The sequence below is a fragment of the Nyctereutes procyonoides genome, unplaced genomic scaffold, assembly GCF_905146905.1.
Source record: "Nyctereutes procyonoides isolate TBG_1078 unplaced genomic scaffold, NYPRO_anot_genome, whole genome shotgun sequence".
Classification (NCBI taxonomy): Eukaryota; Metazoa; Chordata; class Mammalia; order Carnivora; family Canidae; genus Nyctereutes; species Nyctereutes procyonoides.
This window is the reverse complement of record NW_026575142.1, coordinates 57,915,194-57,932,460: the sequence shown is the minus strand read 5'-3', so window position 1 is coordinate 57,932,460 and position 17,267 is coordinate 57,915,194. Positions and strand designations below refer to the sequence as shown.

General features: G+C 40.3%; 1 protein-coding gene across 1 annotated transcript in view; it reads right to left on the bottom strand.

Moving 5' to 3' along the window:
* PPM1L (protein phosphatase, Mg2+/Mn2+ dependent 1L) overlaps nucleotides 1-16,377 on the bottom strand; it is a 296,832-nt gene extending 280,455 nt beyond the window's left edge. Inside the window, exon 1 of the mRNA XM_055308226.1 lies at nucleotides 15,590-16,377. Within this exon, the coding sequence (XP_055164201.1) occupies nucleotides 15,590-15,988 (399 nt within the window). The 5' untranslated portion in view covers nucleotides 15,989-16,377. The remainder of the gene's footprint in view (nucleotides 1-15,589) is intronic.
* Nucleotides 16,378-17,267: the final 890 nt, after the last annotated feature.

Genomic DNA, 17,267 nt, shown 5'->3' with positions numbered 1-17,267 from the left:
TAAAAAAAATAAATAAATCTTTAAAAAAAAAAAAAAGACAAAGAATCTGCTAACACAAGCTGTCTTTAGTGGTCATAGGCCCTAACCTCTCTCTTCTGCTCTCCTTTTTTCATCTGAATCATTGGTTCCTTTGTGCAACCTCTTAATACCTCTCATTTCTATCTAGGCTGTACTTCTGAGCCTCTCACCTCTCTCCGTTCAGTGAGAGAGGGCCAAGTCTCATCACTCCTAGCTTTTTTACCTTTCTCCTTTTTTCATTCGTATCATACAGATAAGGACAAAAGTCAGATATTAGAAGAAAGCCAAGATTTTATAGTCATTCTTCAATATTTTCAAAAGAAGTCCATCTTTTCAAAAAGTACATTAAAAAGATACTCAACATCATTAGTCATCAGTAAAATACAAACTAAAACTATATTAAGAAACCACTTCATACCTACTAGAATGACTAAAATTAAAAAGACTGGCAACTAGAACTCTTATACATCACTAATGGAAATGTAAAATAACACAACCACTTTGGAAAATAGTTTATCGGTTTTTTAAAAAGTTAACATACACCTACCATATGATCCAGCAATTCTAGTCCTAGGTATTTGCCCATGAGAAATGAAAGCATACATCCATACAGAGACTTATCTATGAAGGTTCACAGTCAAAAACCGAAAGCAATTCAAATGTCCAACAATAAGTGAATGGGTAAATACATTTTGGTATATCCATAAAATATTAAGTGATAAAAGTGAATGACCTATTGATAGATGATGTAACATAGATGAATTTCAAAATGATTATGCTGAGTAGAGAAGAAAGCCAAAAAATAAGAAAGGAGTATATGCTGTACATTTCCGTTTATATAAAATTTTACAAAATGCAAACTAAGTCTATAAGGACACAAAGCAGATAAATGGTTGCCTAGAGATGGAGAGAGAGACTAGAGGAACACAGAAGAAAGGAATTACCAAAGGGCATAAAGAGATTTTAAACAGCGCTGGCTATGTTCATTATCTTGATGATGGGGATGGTTTCACAAATACACACAAAACTGATCAAATTATATATATTAAATGTATGCAGTTTATTTTATGCCAATCATCCCTCAGCTATTTTTAAAAACAGATGGGACAATCAGCAACATTTGAATATGGACTGTGTATCAGACAACAATACTGTAACAATGGCAAATTTTTAAAACTGAAGAAAGTAGATGCTCTAATCTCCATAACATAAAGTCAACACAAAGACCGGGGATGAGGACTTCTCTCTGGTAAAGTGAGAACATCATTTGGGCACTTCCACTATTATTCTATTTTTGAGAGAGAGAGAAAAAAAAACTAGCTGTCCTCTTCCTCAGAGAATTCCCTCTTAAGCAGTATTTCCAAAGTACATGCCTACCTGTAGTCTTTCAAGTCTGAAACTGTTTGCATTACATAATCCTCTGGGAATAAAACAATTTCTATCTCTACGTGGCTCTAATAGGAAGGTTCAGAGAACCTCTCTGGCCATGGTCAGGTTCTCAGTTCTCTACCCATGTGATTCTTTAGCAGCAGCCACTTGAATCCTATAGATAGCGTTAAAAATACAAGCTACTTTTCCAAGAATTCTTTGCTGCTCAAAGAGTCTCACTCTTAGACAAACTCATGGCCAGACGTTTATCAAAACAGTTTAGACCTACGGGTACCTATCTGGTACTTAGGAGGGATGCCAGGAAAATTGGAATGGTCAGAATTGTCTTCTGAAGTCTTTCTTCTGAAATCACTGGACCCCCAGGGTCTCAAGCCATAGGCAAGAAAGAAACAGCAAGTGTAAACTTTTTGTATGTATTTATAAGTATAAATTACCGGGCTAAGTGCCCATCTTCATATTCCCATCTGGTGTCAAAGATATGGCTGGCACTTAGATTAAAAATAAAGCACTCAATATGGCATTATAATTATCTTTCTAAAATTGACTTTTAAAATAATCAGGATAAATTAATCTTACTCCTAACTCCAAAAGCCACATGTTTATATTCTGCTTTGTATCTTTAAAACTAACAAACTAAATTTTCTCAAAAGGATCACACATAGAAATATACAATATGCTCTCTATAAAATAAAAAAATTTCCTGTCATCATCCAAAAATCTGAAAATATCCATCAATTTCTTATTCTATTATCTTTCAGAAGGTACAGTGAAACAGTACCATTCACAAATTTACACAAACTCAAGATACTCTTTTTTTATCATTTAAAACACTATAAAACTATATTTTATATGCACACGCTTTATTCCTTACATTACTTTGAATATGTAGTTATGCATTTATAATTATATATAACTCTACAAAATATGAGGTGAAAATCACAAACTCTTCCCCTTTATGGACAATTTGAAGGATCTTACCTAAGATTTTCCCTTTGCACACTGACACAACCTAACCCCACTCAGTATGAGAATCTTCTGTAAACAGCTGCTATTTCCTTACATGACAGGTAATAGAAATAGGGCAAGGATTTTCTGCAGAGGAAATTCCAGAGAAAATAAGGACAATCTTCACCAAAACCAGCAGAAATACAAGGGTAAGATGGCTCCAGATTTCTCACTCCTCTAGAAGAAGATGAAGACATCCCTTGTGTATATCTTGCTAGGTCTTCACAACCTGCAGAATCAGTATCCTCTACAATTAGATATTGTGCTTATTGTTTAGACTAATGCTTTCTGCGACATTCCTTTGAGAAGGATCTAGTGATGATAATTTTTCCCCAAAGCAGACAAAACTGTGTTTTCCCCTTCAGGTAATCAATGCATGCTAGTTTTCAGCATCACATCTACACCAAGTTCTAGTCCATCCTCATGATCATTAATTCTCTTGATTACCATACCTTGAATATCTTTTCTTCTTTGGCTCTTACTTTACCTTTGTATTTCATCTTTCATTATATCAGTAAAGATACTTTAGCCTTTTTATCCACAGACTGAAGCCATTTCACATTTCCCTGACCTCAAACTATTTAAATAATCTCAAATACAGGAACCTAACACTCACTATCATGAGTATTACAGAACATTATTCTGTTCTAGTTAATGCAAAGAGGCAGAAAACAAAAACAAAAAGTATAACTATTTAAAAGGCAGGAGACAAAATTATATTGTTTGTAGACAATATGACTGTATATGTCTTAAAAGAAAAAAGGAGAGAGAATGAATTACCAGGAATGCCACTGTAAGTAAATAGGAAGTTTAGTCAGGCAGCATTTCTATAGACTGGTAATAAAGAGTCAGGAAAACATAATGAAAAGATGGCCTCATTGTAATCGATTTATAGCAGGATGAGTACTTCATCCTCATACACAGAATTTACCCCAAATGCATTCATTTGGTCTACAGAAAAGTCAGAGGACCTTAATGTCCTACCCTCCCACTGGAGCCCAGACCATTGTCAGGCTGTCCTCTTCCAAAATGTGTACAAAAATTCTGACCCTCTCAGGAATCTCTTCCCCTCAGGCTTGGAGTAGATCAGAATATTTTAAAACAAAATAACAAAACTTATGATAACTAATAATTAAGAGATAAAAATCCTACTGAATTTGAACAAATTCATTGTTAAAAGCAGGAAGGTACCAAAAGAGAAATGGATAGCCACCTAAAAGAATATGATACTTCCACATTCGTCAGTAGCATTACCTATACTGAACACATAGTCTTAAATTAGAGCAAAAAACACCTTGCTGTTCTCCAAACACTCAGGCTCCTCTTTGTTGCTAGTTTATACAGAACAGAGAGAAAACCTGAGTTAGAATACTAACTATTAGTTTCTTAAGACCTGTTGGGGTCCTAAAATACCAAATTTACATCTCAGGTCCCAGGCAAAGTCACCTCTAAGCAAATCCAATGGCTTGCCCTTTTCTAAAGTCTTCCAAAGTTTCTTTTTCTTCACATTAATGTTATATATTTTACAGCAACACTCTCCAATGAGTTTGCTAATGTGTAGACGAGAAATGTTCTCCAGGCTACCTTCTCTGAACCCCCTTTCCCACCTGTGTGGCCCACCTAACAACTGCTCCCACTTCTCCTTCCTAATTAGCAAAACTCTAGCCTTTTTCACCTTTCTAGTCTGTCATGACCTCCAGAGAAGGCTGGGCTCCTCCTCAGACTAGGGTGAATTATGTTGGGTCAGAGTTCATCATGGTGATGGTATTCCCATGACCAAATCATTAGTTTAAGTAAGCATGGACACAATTCTGGCCTAGGAAATATAGGAATGTTTCTAGAAAGGTTTCCTCGGGCTTGAAAAACACAGGACAGGTTCAATCTCTTTTTTGTGTCTCTGATATAAGTACTTGAAGTCACTGAACTGCTTAATCAACCAACTTTGGAAATATCCACACTTCTAGGCTTTTTATTAAGTGAGATAATAAATGTCCCTAGTGTTTAAACTGCTTCCCCTAGAGTTTTCTGTCATTTGCAACCAAAACCTTACAAATAATACAGCATGTAAAATGTCCAGCTAGAATTTACTCCACCTATAGCCTAAGCATCTGACAACAGACATAAAAGACAAAACTAACCAATCTGTAAAACCTGAAGACGACATGTCCTTTATTGCCAAAATAACACATTACAAAGAGGAGCTATTATTGATCATCTGGAAACTATTCTGTCTTTGGTAGAAATTACCTTGTGTCTCCTTTCGTTGAGATGAGTGTTTCTCCTATAAATTTAATGTGCTTATTTAATATAAGGGAGGAAATTTTTTGAAAAATTTTGATTACCATAATCTTACAAATGGTAACAACCTAATCCTAACATATCTCTGTTAAGGCCAAACTAAGAGACATACGTTTAAACCAAAGGGAACTAGTTCATATATAAGGATGAATTTCCTGAGAGAAAGGACTACAGAAAAAAAAAAAAAATTCTCCAGGGACAGACAGTATGGAATCTCCCTGATGAAAGTCTTTAAAAATAGATTATTCATGTAGCTGTGAAGCCTTAGGCACTATATTTAGATTATATGACAATTCAATATCCCTGCCAGGCCTATCTAAAGAGAAAAATGTATCGGTAAAGATACTTTAGCCTTTTTATTACTTTACAGAAATATAGAAAACCTCTAAGTGTTTAAATAAAAGAGAAGGAGAAGCAGAAACTTCTTAATCCCAAACTCTGGGTCAGTCATATTTATCATATAGGTACCAGTTGTTACAGCAAATTCACCTCATTATTCTAGAGAGTAGAAAGGTAAACAGCACAACAAAAAATCCAACTATGTCTCAATTTCCAGAAAATACAAGTATCAGTAACAGACTTATTTGACCAGAAAATGTCCAGTGACTAATTAAACTGAAAGTTAATTTATTTAATTAAAGAATATTTGAAAGCACTTACTAGATTAAAAAAAGAAATGATATATACTTAACAAAACAAAACAGTTCTTGCCCAATTCTATAACTAAAAGAATTTGTTTTGGTTTTTTGTTGTTTTTTTTTTTTTTAAAGATTTATTTATTTATTTAAGAGAGACAGAGAGCAGGGAGAGGGGCATATGGAGAGGGAAACAACTAGAGTCTCCACTAAATGGGGAGCCTGACAATGCCGGGCTGGATGACAGGACCCCAAGATCATAACCTGAGCTGAAATCAAGAATCAGACACTTAACCGCTGAGCCACCCGGTCGCCCCTTAAATGTTCTTAGATGAAAAACTTTACTATCCAAGAGTACTGCTGAATATAGACTGTCCTATTAAAAATACAATTTGAAGTATTTAAGATTTATTCCTACAGACCATTAAGCCCTCACTCATATTTATAATGACTAAAATCTAGAACATTCATGTTGAAAAGCAAATGCAAATAACCATTCACTTCTCTAGGAAAGTCATAAGGTTCACTAACATGACGTGCAATGGATAACTGGTCTTTGATTCAGCAACTAAGACACGTAGATTATCTGTCAACTGCTCAACACTGGAGCTGAACAAGGAAGGCAATAATGATAGACAGTGTAACAAAGAATGTGAGTCTCAGAAATACAGACTACTGCTATGGCGCCTTTTACTTTTGTACAAATTAGAAAAAAGCACCCTTTCCAAGTGATTATGCCTAGCTTGGGGAGCAGACAGTTCTTTTTTACATTAGAAATGGTACCTTTCTATCTGGTATCACTGTACAAAGAACATTTTACATAATCATTTGTAGTAGCACCCAACTCACTATCAGGAGCCCTGTGCCCTGACAAGAACTCCCTTTGTCATCTAGGAATGGAGGAAAGTAAGTCTGTCTCACTTTTAACAGACTCAACTACCAAAACCGTCCCTCATTCTAGACAAGTTGGAGGCAGCTAACTTTCCATTAAATTGGGTCCTAGTCATTAAACAAAGGGGAAAAAAATATTCTCCAGAAAGATCAAGTGATCAAACTTCATGGATTTGTTTTCAGATGTAGGTTATTATGGCTTCGCTTTTTAAGCAAAGATTTTCATAGCACAGATTTCAACTTTGTTGAAAGAATATCAGTTTGAAAAAAAAAAAGAATATCAGTTTATCAATATGCATAATTTTTCTCTACATGAATACTTAAAGTGCTTTATAGGGAGGACCTATAACTATAAAAGAAAGCTATAAAAGGTACTGTAGTGGCATTAACCATTTTTTAAAAGATGGTTTCCTTTGTTTATTTAAGTTTTACCTTTGAAGATTCATATTAAAAATAGATCATAACTAGCCATCACCAAAGCTTGGGCTTAAGACCGACTAAGAGAACAATGTATGAAGCAGCCTTCTAGAATGGAAATACAAGACCATCATCTACTCAAACTAAACATATCAACTCAATATTGTAAACGAATGAAAAAATAATATTATGCTACTTAAAATTAATAATTGTTTACATATTAGTTAATTATTTTAGTTCTAAAAAAAAAACAGTGCTTCAGTATGAAAAGAAATTATTCAAATACATATACACCACTACATATTTATCCTAAAGTCAAGCCTTTGGTACTTTAAAATAAAATCTAAATCATTTTTTGCAAATGGCCATGTTAATGCCACTATAAATTCTATGCAAGCCTTTCGTGAGCTAACAAACAAAAATGTTAGAGATTCTCTGTAGTGGAACAGAGATTCTGCTAGCAACAAAGGGAAGTGGGTGAGAATGGCTGTTTGTGAGTCACCACCTGCTCTGCTTCTGACCCCAATTTTTTTTAACTGTAGGATTTCCTTAAGTAATTATCAAATCTACCTATCAAGATTTCCAGCATAGAGTTTTCAAGAACAATACCACATGTCACAGGGACACAACTGTCAGAGTCAAATGAAAGACTCCAAGTCCTACTAAGCAATAGGAGACCAGGCACTCTTCACCTAACAATGCTCCCCGCACACCATTGCCAAAATTACGAGATCCATGGAGTTTAAATGATAGCATAGGGTTTGGAGACAGCTTTAAATCAGAATCCCAGTTTAAAATTCTAGTTTTACCACCTACGAGCTACAAGAGAATTTTGGTTGAATTACTTAACTTCTCAGAACCTTAATTTCTACATATATAAAAGAAGATATATAGAATCTACCTGGAATACTGTTATGATAATTAAAATTAGATAATATATATAAAGTAACTTAAACACTGCCTGGTAATAATACACATATTCAATAAACATCAGTCATCATCATCATCATCATTATTATTGTTACCAGTAATGGTGGTTTCTTTATTTCTCCTCTGATCCAGAAACCCCACTTCTGGAAATCTACCCTAGAGAAATAATCTAAACTACAGTAGAAACACAAAAATTATTATAATCTCAAAAATAATAATTATTATTACAATGTTATTTACAATGGTGAAATTTAATGGAATCCAAATGTATACCAACTAGAAAGCAATTGAGTAACTCATCAAATAGCCATTTAGTAAAATACTAATCTGTCACTAAGAAATACATTAGAAATATAATACATAATTGTGGAGCAAAATGACTTTGTGTTTATAGGCTTATAAAAAGTGGAACAAAAAACTCCATGATTTTAAAACTATACATACATCATTATAACAATGTAAAAATATATTTAAAATGTATATTAAAAAAAGATGAACAAGTAATACACCAATATCATAATAGTGGATGTGACAAGAGGATGAGATTTTGAGTGATTTTTTTCTTTTCTTTTCTATACTATCATATAGTCATATTACTTTTATAATTTTAAAGTTAATTTATTTTTTTAAATGTTTAACTTGCTACATATTTATCTATTAAATAGGATTATTCAAATGGTAAGAAAAGTTAAACCACAAAAATATATTACTGAAGTGGTTAAAGTTCAAAATAGAAATTAAAAATAATCAAATATTTCAAATATCAGCAAAATAAAGATATTACTTTTTTTAGTTTTTCAAGTATTTTTGAGATATCATTGGCATAAAGCATTATATTTCAGACGTAAAACATAGTGATTCGATATTCATACATATTGAGAAATGATCACCATAATAAGTCTAGTTAATAACCATTACCACATACAGTTACAGAATTTTATTTCTTGCGATGCAAACTTTTAAGGTTTACCATCTTAGCAGGTTTCAAATATGCAATACAGAAGTATTAACTACAGTCACCGTGCTGTATATTACATCCCCATGACTTATTTATTTTATAACTGGGAATTTTTTACCTTTTGATTCTTTTCATCCATTTTGCCCATGCCTCAACCCTTGCCTCTGGCAATCACCAATCTGTTCTCTGTACCTCTGAACTTGGTTTTGTGACCAATAATGACTCAAGTAACAAAACCTGTGAATTATTTACTTTTTAAACTAAGCTAGAAAAGATACAGGTTTATTACTATAATGTCTTCTCATTTACCTGCATTAGAAATGGGGGGTGGAATTTCTGCTAGACCATTGGGAACTGCCCATGACTCTGGGTTCCCCATGAAATCTTTGCTGTCACAGAAGTCACAGTGGAAAGCTGTTCCAAACTAGAATTCTTTGAAGAGTGGCATCTCTAGACATACCTTCCATCTAGGAAGGGAGTAAGTAGCCTGCCTTTCTTCTTATTACGGACAATTATATTTCAAAAGCCACCTTTTTGTTCATAAAAAGCAAGGGGAGAGGGATAGAGAAACTCTAAAGGCAACCAGAGACTAGGAGAAGATCATTCTTTTCTTTAAAAAAAAATAAATAAATAAAATAAAAATAAAAATCATTCTACTCTATCATAATGGAGATGGCTTCTCAGCAGGTTGGAGGGCAAGAACTTCATTTAATGATTTTCCCCCTCACAATGCTAATAAGAGGTTTCTTTTTAAAATAAATATACTTAATTTAAAAAAATAGTCAATCTAAAAAATATTAGTGACTACATAAAAACACAAAGGTTACTCAAAAATGAAAAAAAATAATGAATTGGCATCTAGAATGATAGCCGTCCGGGAAAGCCTCTCTAAACACAGGGGCTGCCTGTGTTTTTTCTAACTGTGCCTGCATTTTTTACTTCCTCCACGTCATTTTCTTTTTTTTCTTCAACCTGTAATATTATTTTCTCATCTTCCCTCCACCTAGTCTCTGTCTATGGAAATGCTAGGATATAATCAAAAGTCAGTTCCTCTTGCAAGAGTGCCCAAGTTCCCACAGCCAGGCCATCACCCTCTTGTAGGTACCCAAAACACACCTCATAGCTCTGCTATTAAGAAGCTCGTCTCTCCAAGCAGATGGAGCATCCCTTGAGGGCAAGAGAATGCACCGATTCATCTGTAGGCATCACAGAGAACAGAACACTGTTTTCCACATGTGTCAGGATATACAGAAAATGTTGGTTTAATTGAATTGAATTTCTAAACAATCTGTTCAGAAGATGCACCAAGGTCAGCAGTCAGGATCCTACATTCACCTGCAAACAAACACCTAGGGATGGGAGAGAGGAGCTAAGGAGGAAATTACCCCTCCTTTTTTGTCTTTGTTTGTTTGTTTGAAGATTTAATTTATTTGAGAGACAGAGAGAGAAGAGAGAGAGAGAGAGAGAGAGAGAGAAAAATAAAAAGAGAGAATGTGGGGATGGGGGGCAAAGGGAGAAGCAGACTTCCCACTGAGCAGGGAGCCCTACCTGGGATCACGACCTGAGCTGATCCAACTGAGCCACACAGGCGTCCCACCCCTCCTTTTTTGGCAAAAATGTCAATGTGTCATTTTTAAACCAAAGTAGTACAAGTTTTCTCTTAAGTCATAAGGCATTGGTCCACATTAAATTCACAGGCCTCGTAACCTTGGTAATGCGGGACCTTACTAGCAGCAGCTATGTCTGAAAAGCAGATCATTCATCATGCCTTTCATAATTTAACTATTCAGGACTATATCTTATTTCAAAAAGGATCCAGTGAAACTTACATAAATACATATACCACAACAAGAGAAAATGATGTATCTCAGAAGAGAAAGAAAAAAATAAAACAAAGGGAAACTGAATGTAGAGAAGATATGCTGTCCTGGGAGTGAGATTTATACACCAAATTAACGTATTCTATAAAATCTTGCAGTTTGTTAGAGGCAGGTCAGAGGTCTGGCTCTAACACTTCTAGTAGCCAACAAACACAGGATGATGTGTTTGAATCATTGAATTATGTGAACAATCAGTCACATAATTCAATACCCCTAAGATAAAAACGCAAAGCGATCAGAGAACTGTCTTTCCCTTGGTCCTCATAAAAAAAGGATATTTTATCATGCAACAAATAAAGTCCTCAAGGACATCTTTGCTGTTGATTTCTCAGAAAACTTTGGAAGACCATTCCTCATAACAAGCCTCACAGGCAAATGACAGTACACAAGTCAATAAATGCAAATGATGGAGAAGATGATAATCAAACCAAGGAAGGGGTCCAGGTACATAGCTCCCTGCAGGTCTATATTTATCAGAAACAGATTTTATTCTACCTGGACTAACCCAAAATCTAGAGGCTTCATGTATCCACCTATCTTTAAAATTAAAAATAAAACTTGATACATGCGTCCATTCTTCTTGGGACTATGTCTTTAGTTTCATAACATCCTCAAAGAGAAGCAAGGCTCAAGAAAAGTGAAGAACCATTGATCTAAAGAACTAGACTAGGTATCCTTCAGGTAACCTTCCATAAGCAGTTTCTACTCTGAACTTCTGAAAAGTGCTAAGCTTCAAGACTGCAGCCCCTTGTAAGCATCTGAAGTCCAGCTTCTCTGAAGAGAAGTATGGAACTCTGTGCTTAATCACTGACCAAGCTGTGTGTCAACTGTATGATGCAATGATATATGACTGTTAATACAGTAATGATGGAGCACATAACGATGGAGCATCGTTTTTCCAGATAGATTTCAGCCATGAACACTGACAAAGTTGCCTCAAAAGATTGGTGATATTTCTTCTACATAACATAAAAAAGTAAAATAAGCTAACAACAACAACAACAACAAAATCCACCTTTTGCCTGTAGATAAAAATTACAGATAAGCATATACACACACACAAAACTTCCCAGATAAACATTTTTTAATTTTAAAAATAACCTTTCCACATCAGTTGGTATAATCTGAGCTATTTTTTTTTACCTTTCTGTTGTTTTAATCTTTTTAAATCTTTTGTTATACAGAAAAACAATCATCATCATAGCTTTAGACAAACACACACACATACAGGTGCACACATACACGGAGTCAACGATCCACCCACAGTATCATGGTTAGAATGTCTCGGGTGCCTGGGTGGCTCAGCGGTTGAGCATCTGTCTTCCGCCCAGGGCGTGATCCTGGAGTCCCAGGATCAAGTCCCACATCAGGCTCCCTGCGTGGAGCCTACTTCTCCCTCTGTCTGTGTCTCTGCCTGTCTCCCTCTCTCCCTCTATCTGTGTCTCTCATGAATAAATAAATAAAATCTTTAAAATATAATAAATAAATAAATAAATAAATAAATAAATAAATAAATAAATAAATAAATAAATAAAATGTCTCAAGGGCCCAACAGCATCATGTGAGGAACCTGGCCTGTAAGACCAGAAGACAAGGCTCTTTAAGACGTCATTCATGTAGAAGTCACAGCTATCCAGAGTCTGGTCCTCAGCATAAGAAGTCCAGAGATATATCTTTGTCAAAAATACACAATTGAATAGACTAAAGAGAACCAAGTCATGCTAAGAAGCTGAAGTACAAATCAGAATACCAATTTATTAATTAATCATGGAGAATATTCCTTTTCACTAATCAGAAAATTTGCACCAGAAGCCAGGATGCTGCTTCCCCAATGCTAAGATACCTGAAATCCTGAATTAATAATCAGTTTACCGTAAGTTAGAACAAAGAGAAATGGAATTTGGGGGATACCTAATAAATTATCCATATCCACATATGCCTTTCTAGTGATCAAAATTGTGGCCTTCACATGTAGAGTCTCTCTTCCTAGAATATTGTTGTCCTAACAAGGCAGTCTTCTTGGTCTCAAAGCTTTATTTTTCCACATCTTTCTCTCCACTAAGTATTTCTCTAGATAGGGTATAATACAAATGATGGAGGTGTACCTTAGGTGATTATCTCTACTTTTCAGATTAATAACTCCCAGATAGAGTAGACTAAGCAACTCGTCCATGGTCACAGCTAGTATAAGGCAGAGCATAGATTCACAGCCAGATCTCAAACCAAAGCCTGTGCTTTTAACTTCCAATAAATAATGCCTTCTCTGGGCGTATCTTTCTCTGGGCGTTCCACCTCCCAGTCCGATTTAAATGCCCCTACTCAGTGTTCCCATAACACCCTAAGCACAACACGACTGTAATTTTTGTTATACAGATCTATTTTTCTCACTACACTCAAACTTTGGGAGGACAGGAACCCTGTCTCGTTCACCCCTGTATCCCTGGGGCGTTATCAATTGAGGTACATATGCAAACTAATTTGTCCAGTGGCTTAACCTAAAAATCACCAAACTGCAGGCCTTGAACTAACTTTAGGAAGGTCACATCTTAAGACCATCAAAAAACACCTCATCTTAAAAATTATATGAAACATATATATACGAGGTGGCTCAGGTCCTTTCTATATTTAAACAGCAGTACCATTGTAGATGGGCTCTCATATTTGTATAAAATATCTCATTAGTTTGAATTATTAGAAATAAAATTAAGGTCCTCATTTATCTTCTGTATACAACATATATAAATAATAGAGAGTTCAAAAAAAGCTCCCTCTTTCCTGAAAGGAGACAACTATCATCTATACCAAAATCAAACAGTGGCACCCTCCTCTGGTGAATGTTACAGGAGCTAAAACAACACAAAAGACAACAATTAGATGGTGTCTGTGTGTGGGGGGGGTAGTTCTATGAATAAAAGAAAAGTAAGAGAAAAATTACCTAGTATTATTTGTTATTATCACATTCCCAATAGCAACAAAATGACTACTTTTTACATCACTTTTCTTATTTTGCCCTAAAATGAAGCCAAGCTGAACAAACTGGCTACATACTATAGGAGGTTATAGATAGAACAATTACTCTATTTTTAAGGAGGTTACCATATATGTAAAATTCATCTATTTAGATAAAAACATTTATCATGTCCCTTTTCCAAATGATACATTTACCAGAAGATAGTACTGGAAATTCTTCAACCTGAAATCTGTTTAGATCTGCAACTTTCAGGTTTTAGAATATCAACTTAAGAGAAAATTTAAAATACTCATTCACTTACACGTGCAGGCTCAAAACATGCCAGTACAGCACACCAAGCAAGCACAATCCAAAGTTTCATGACATTAATACTACATCCAGACCTTTAAGAATAAAACTGTGCTAAGACCTGAAGCAGGTTATCAGCTGCCCAATTTTAATTTAAACATATATAATAAATATAAGCTTTTTAAAAAATAATTCACAACAATCTAGGCTAGAAATATAGAATGAAAATACAGACATTCTGATCAAACCAAGAAAGCAATTTAGTCATTATATTGGGAACATTATCATTCACCCAAGCACAGAGCATCTCTTCCCTCAATTAATTTCAGGTTTTTCACCTATCCTGTGACCAAAGGGGAAACAAACCCCACACTACACAAAGAGCTATAAAATCACAACCAGTAAGAAACCTTCATTTTGAAAGACAGAACTTGGGCTAGGGTGGATGGAAAAATAGCAAAAACTGTTCTTAGTTCTACCCCATAAATTTTCCAACTAAGTTTGTCATTCCTGGCAAAGTTGGTTTAAGGCAGATAGACACAGTATCTCAGAATGATTGGCAGAGTGGTGGGTGAAGGACTTTGTATCAAAGACAGAATGCAAATAAGATAACCAATTGAAAGCTTTCCCAGTGTTCACCCAAAACAAAGGCCAAAGAAAAAGCAAATCCTGAAAAAGAATGACCTACTGACATCCTCTGCAGCCCACCAGAGACCAGAAGGACCAAGATGAGAGCTGGAGGGAAAGTCGGATGCCAGCACAGAGCATGAAGGTAGGGAAGGGGGCTAATGAAGAAGAGGGCAGAGGTAATAGGAGTAAGAAAGTATGCTGGGGGGAAAAAAAAAAAAGATGTATGCAACACTGAAACTCTTACAAACTACCAATTGAGAAGGATGGGGTGGCTGGCCTGATGTGCTTGGGAGCCCGGCGCTGGAGCCACATTTGCCACTCACTTCCCCTGGACCAATGCCCAACCACCAGAGCCAACCCTCGCCCCGACCTCCAGGGAATCTGAGCCCTGGCACGCAATCAGGGTGCCGCAGAAATGCAGGAAAGGGACCTGAACCGGCCTCCCGCATCGTCTCTTGCCCCAGACGAACCCCAAATAAAGGAGTTTAGAAGCAAGGAGATGCCTGCGCACCCACGCTGGCCAGGGCGCCCGGGCGAGATCTGGGCACCGCCGCCTATGCGGGCATTGCCACCTCTGCAAAGGCCAGAGGCATCTCGGTCCCGCGCCACGATCCAGCTAAAAGCAGGCGACCTGCGAGGCGCTGCCGTCAACGGGCCCGATTGCACTTGCAAAGTTAATGGAGTTGGGAAGACGCGCAGAGCTGTCCCTCGGTGCCTCCCCTGGGAGGATGCGATGGGAAGGAGTCCCAGCTTCCTTCGTCCTCGCCGAGCCCTCCCTCACTGACCGGGCTCTGCAGATTTGGTCTCTCTTCTTTAAAGAGAGTCAAAGATACTGTCTTTCTTCTTTGTGGCTAGCTTAGCCTCAAACCCTAGAGCAAGGGGCGCTGAGGCCCTGGGCCAAAGTTGTCCGTGGAAACCATAAACTCTCCCCGAAAAAAAAAAAAAAAAAAAAAAAAAAACTAGCACAGTCATTTGCCTGGTTCTGGCCTTGGGAAACCTCATAAATTACGAGGCACAAACCAGATGGTGGACGACCCTCCCCCCCCACCCCCACCCCCACCCCCACCCCCACCCCCAACTGGCCACCGAGAGACACCAAGAGGTCTGGATCCAGCAGTATTTTTCAAACAACTTGAGCCACATTTGGACCCAGTGTCTTTGTCCAGGCGCACACCAGGTCATCGCCACGCCCCCCGCACCCAGCTCCCACCTCGCTGCTCACACCACCTCTCGTCTACACACACCCACACGAACAAAACCCTCGAGAGCTCGCTCCTACCTCGCCCCCGTGTCCGTCAAAGATCCCAAAGATGGACGGGTGCGTCTTGTTGGCCAGGTCCGTGAGAACTTCAAACCGGTCCTCCATGTGGTCTCTCCGGCCCTGGATGGAATACACAGCCACGTTGTGGCTCTTGAACTCCCAGGTCTTGGAAAACTCGGCCTCCAGGACGTCGAGACCCCCGAGCCGATCGTTCTGCATGATCTCGGCCACCTTGCCCTTCACCATCTTCACGGCGTCCCGGCTGGACTTGACGATGGTCTTCACCTCGTCCGTGTGGAAGAAGTAACTCCACAGCGCCAAGCTGATGCACAGCAGGAAGAGCGTCTCGGGTCTCAGCAAGAAGTAGCGCATGATGCGACCCAGCAGAGACAGCAAAGTCATTGTATCCTCTATCATTTATTATCGCTACAGCCCCAACCACCAGCAGCGACGCGCGGGGGCCCCGAAGGCTCGCCGGGCCCCGGAGCACTGCGGGGCCGGCCCGCGGGGAGGGAGGCGGAGCAGCAGCCGAGGGCGGGGGGAGGAGGCTCGCCGAGCCGGGCGGCAGGCGGACGAGCAGGCGGACGAGCAGGCGGCTCCCGGCCCGCACGGCGAACGCAGGCAGTTCCCCTTTTGTCTCCCGGCCTCGGCGGCGGGGAGGCCCGCGCCCTGCGCACCGGCGCCTGTGCCCGGGCCCGCGCCGCCTCCCCTCCCCGCGCCCCTTTGTGAGGCGGCGGCCCAGACGGCAGCGGTGGCCGCGAGCCGGGCGGGAGGAATCAAGTTAAAGTTGCGCCGGGCGAGTCCACCGCGGCGGGCGGGAGGATTCGGGGCGGGGGGGGGGGGCCGGCGGCCGCTCCGCGGGTACCCCCTCGCCGCCCGGGGCAGCGATCAGCAGCAGGTGAGGAGGCGCGGGGCGCGGGAGCCCAGCGGGCAAGGGATGCACGTCCCCTCGGTGGCCGCGGCGGCGGAGCGCAGCGCCGGCCGAGCGCTCCGATGCCTGCAGACACCCCGAGGAGCCCCAGAGAATAAAAGTTTTGCGGGAGCCCGGGCAGAGGCGGGGGCACGCGGCGCCCGGCGACGCAGCACGATCCGCGCGGAGCCGCAGGCGGCCGGCGGGCTCTGCCTGCCTCTCCCAGCACCTCCCGGCTCGGCTCGGCGCCGCTCGGCTCCGCTCGCGCGCTCGCTCCTCTGCCCCGGCCCGCGCTCGCCCCGCCCCGCGCGCGCTCGCCCCGCCCCGCCCCGCCCCGCGCGCGCTCGCCCCGCCCCGCCCCCCCCCCCCCCCCCCGAGCCGGGGCTCCAGGCCCGCGGTGCTCGCGCCGAGCTGTCAAGCGCCGGGGAAGCTTCGCCGCGGCCGGCGCGCTCGCCGCTCCGGGCCGTTCCGACGAAGCGAGGGGGAGGAGAGGGGCGCGCCCGCTGCCTGGCTCGAGGCGGCGACCCTTCCCCCCTCCTGCGCGGGCTCCCGGGACCTAATACTGCTGCTCCCCGGTAGTGCGAACGGCGGTCTCCTCGGGAGCTGGCGTCGCCGCTGGAAAGCAGAGCGCCGCCCGGGAGCGTCCCCCCCCCCGGCCGGCAGCACTGTAGTGCGGTCCCCGCCTCGCCGGGCATAAGGCAAGCGAGAAGGGACGCACTTCTGCCCGCGGCGCGCGAAGCGAGGCGGACGGGACCCGGCAGTTGGGCTCTGCGGCGGAGGCCTGCG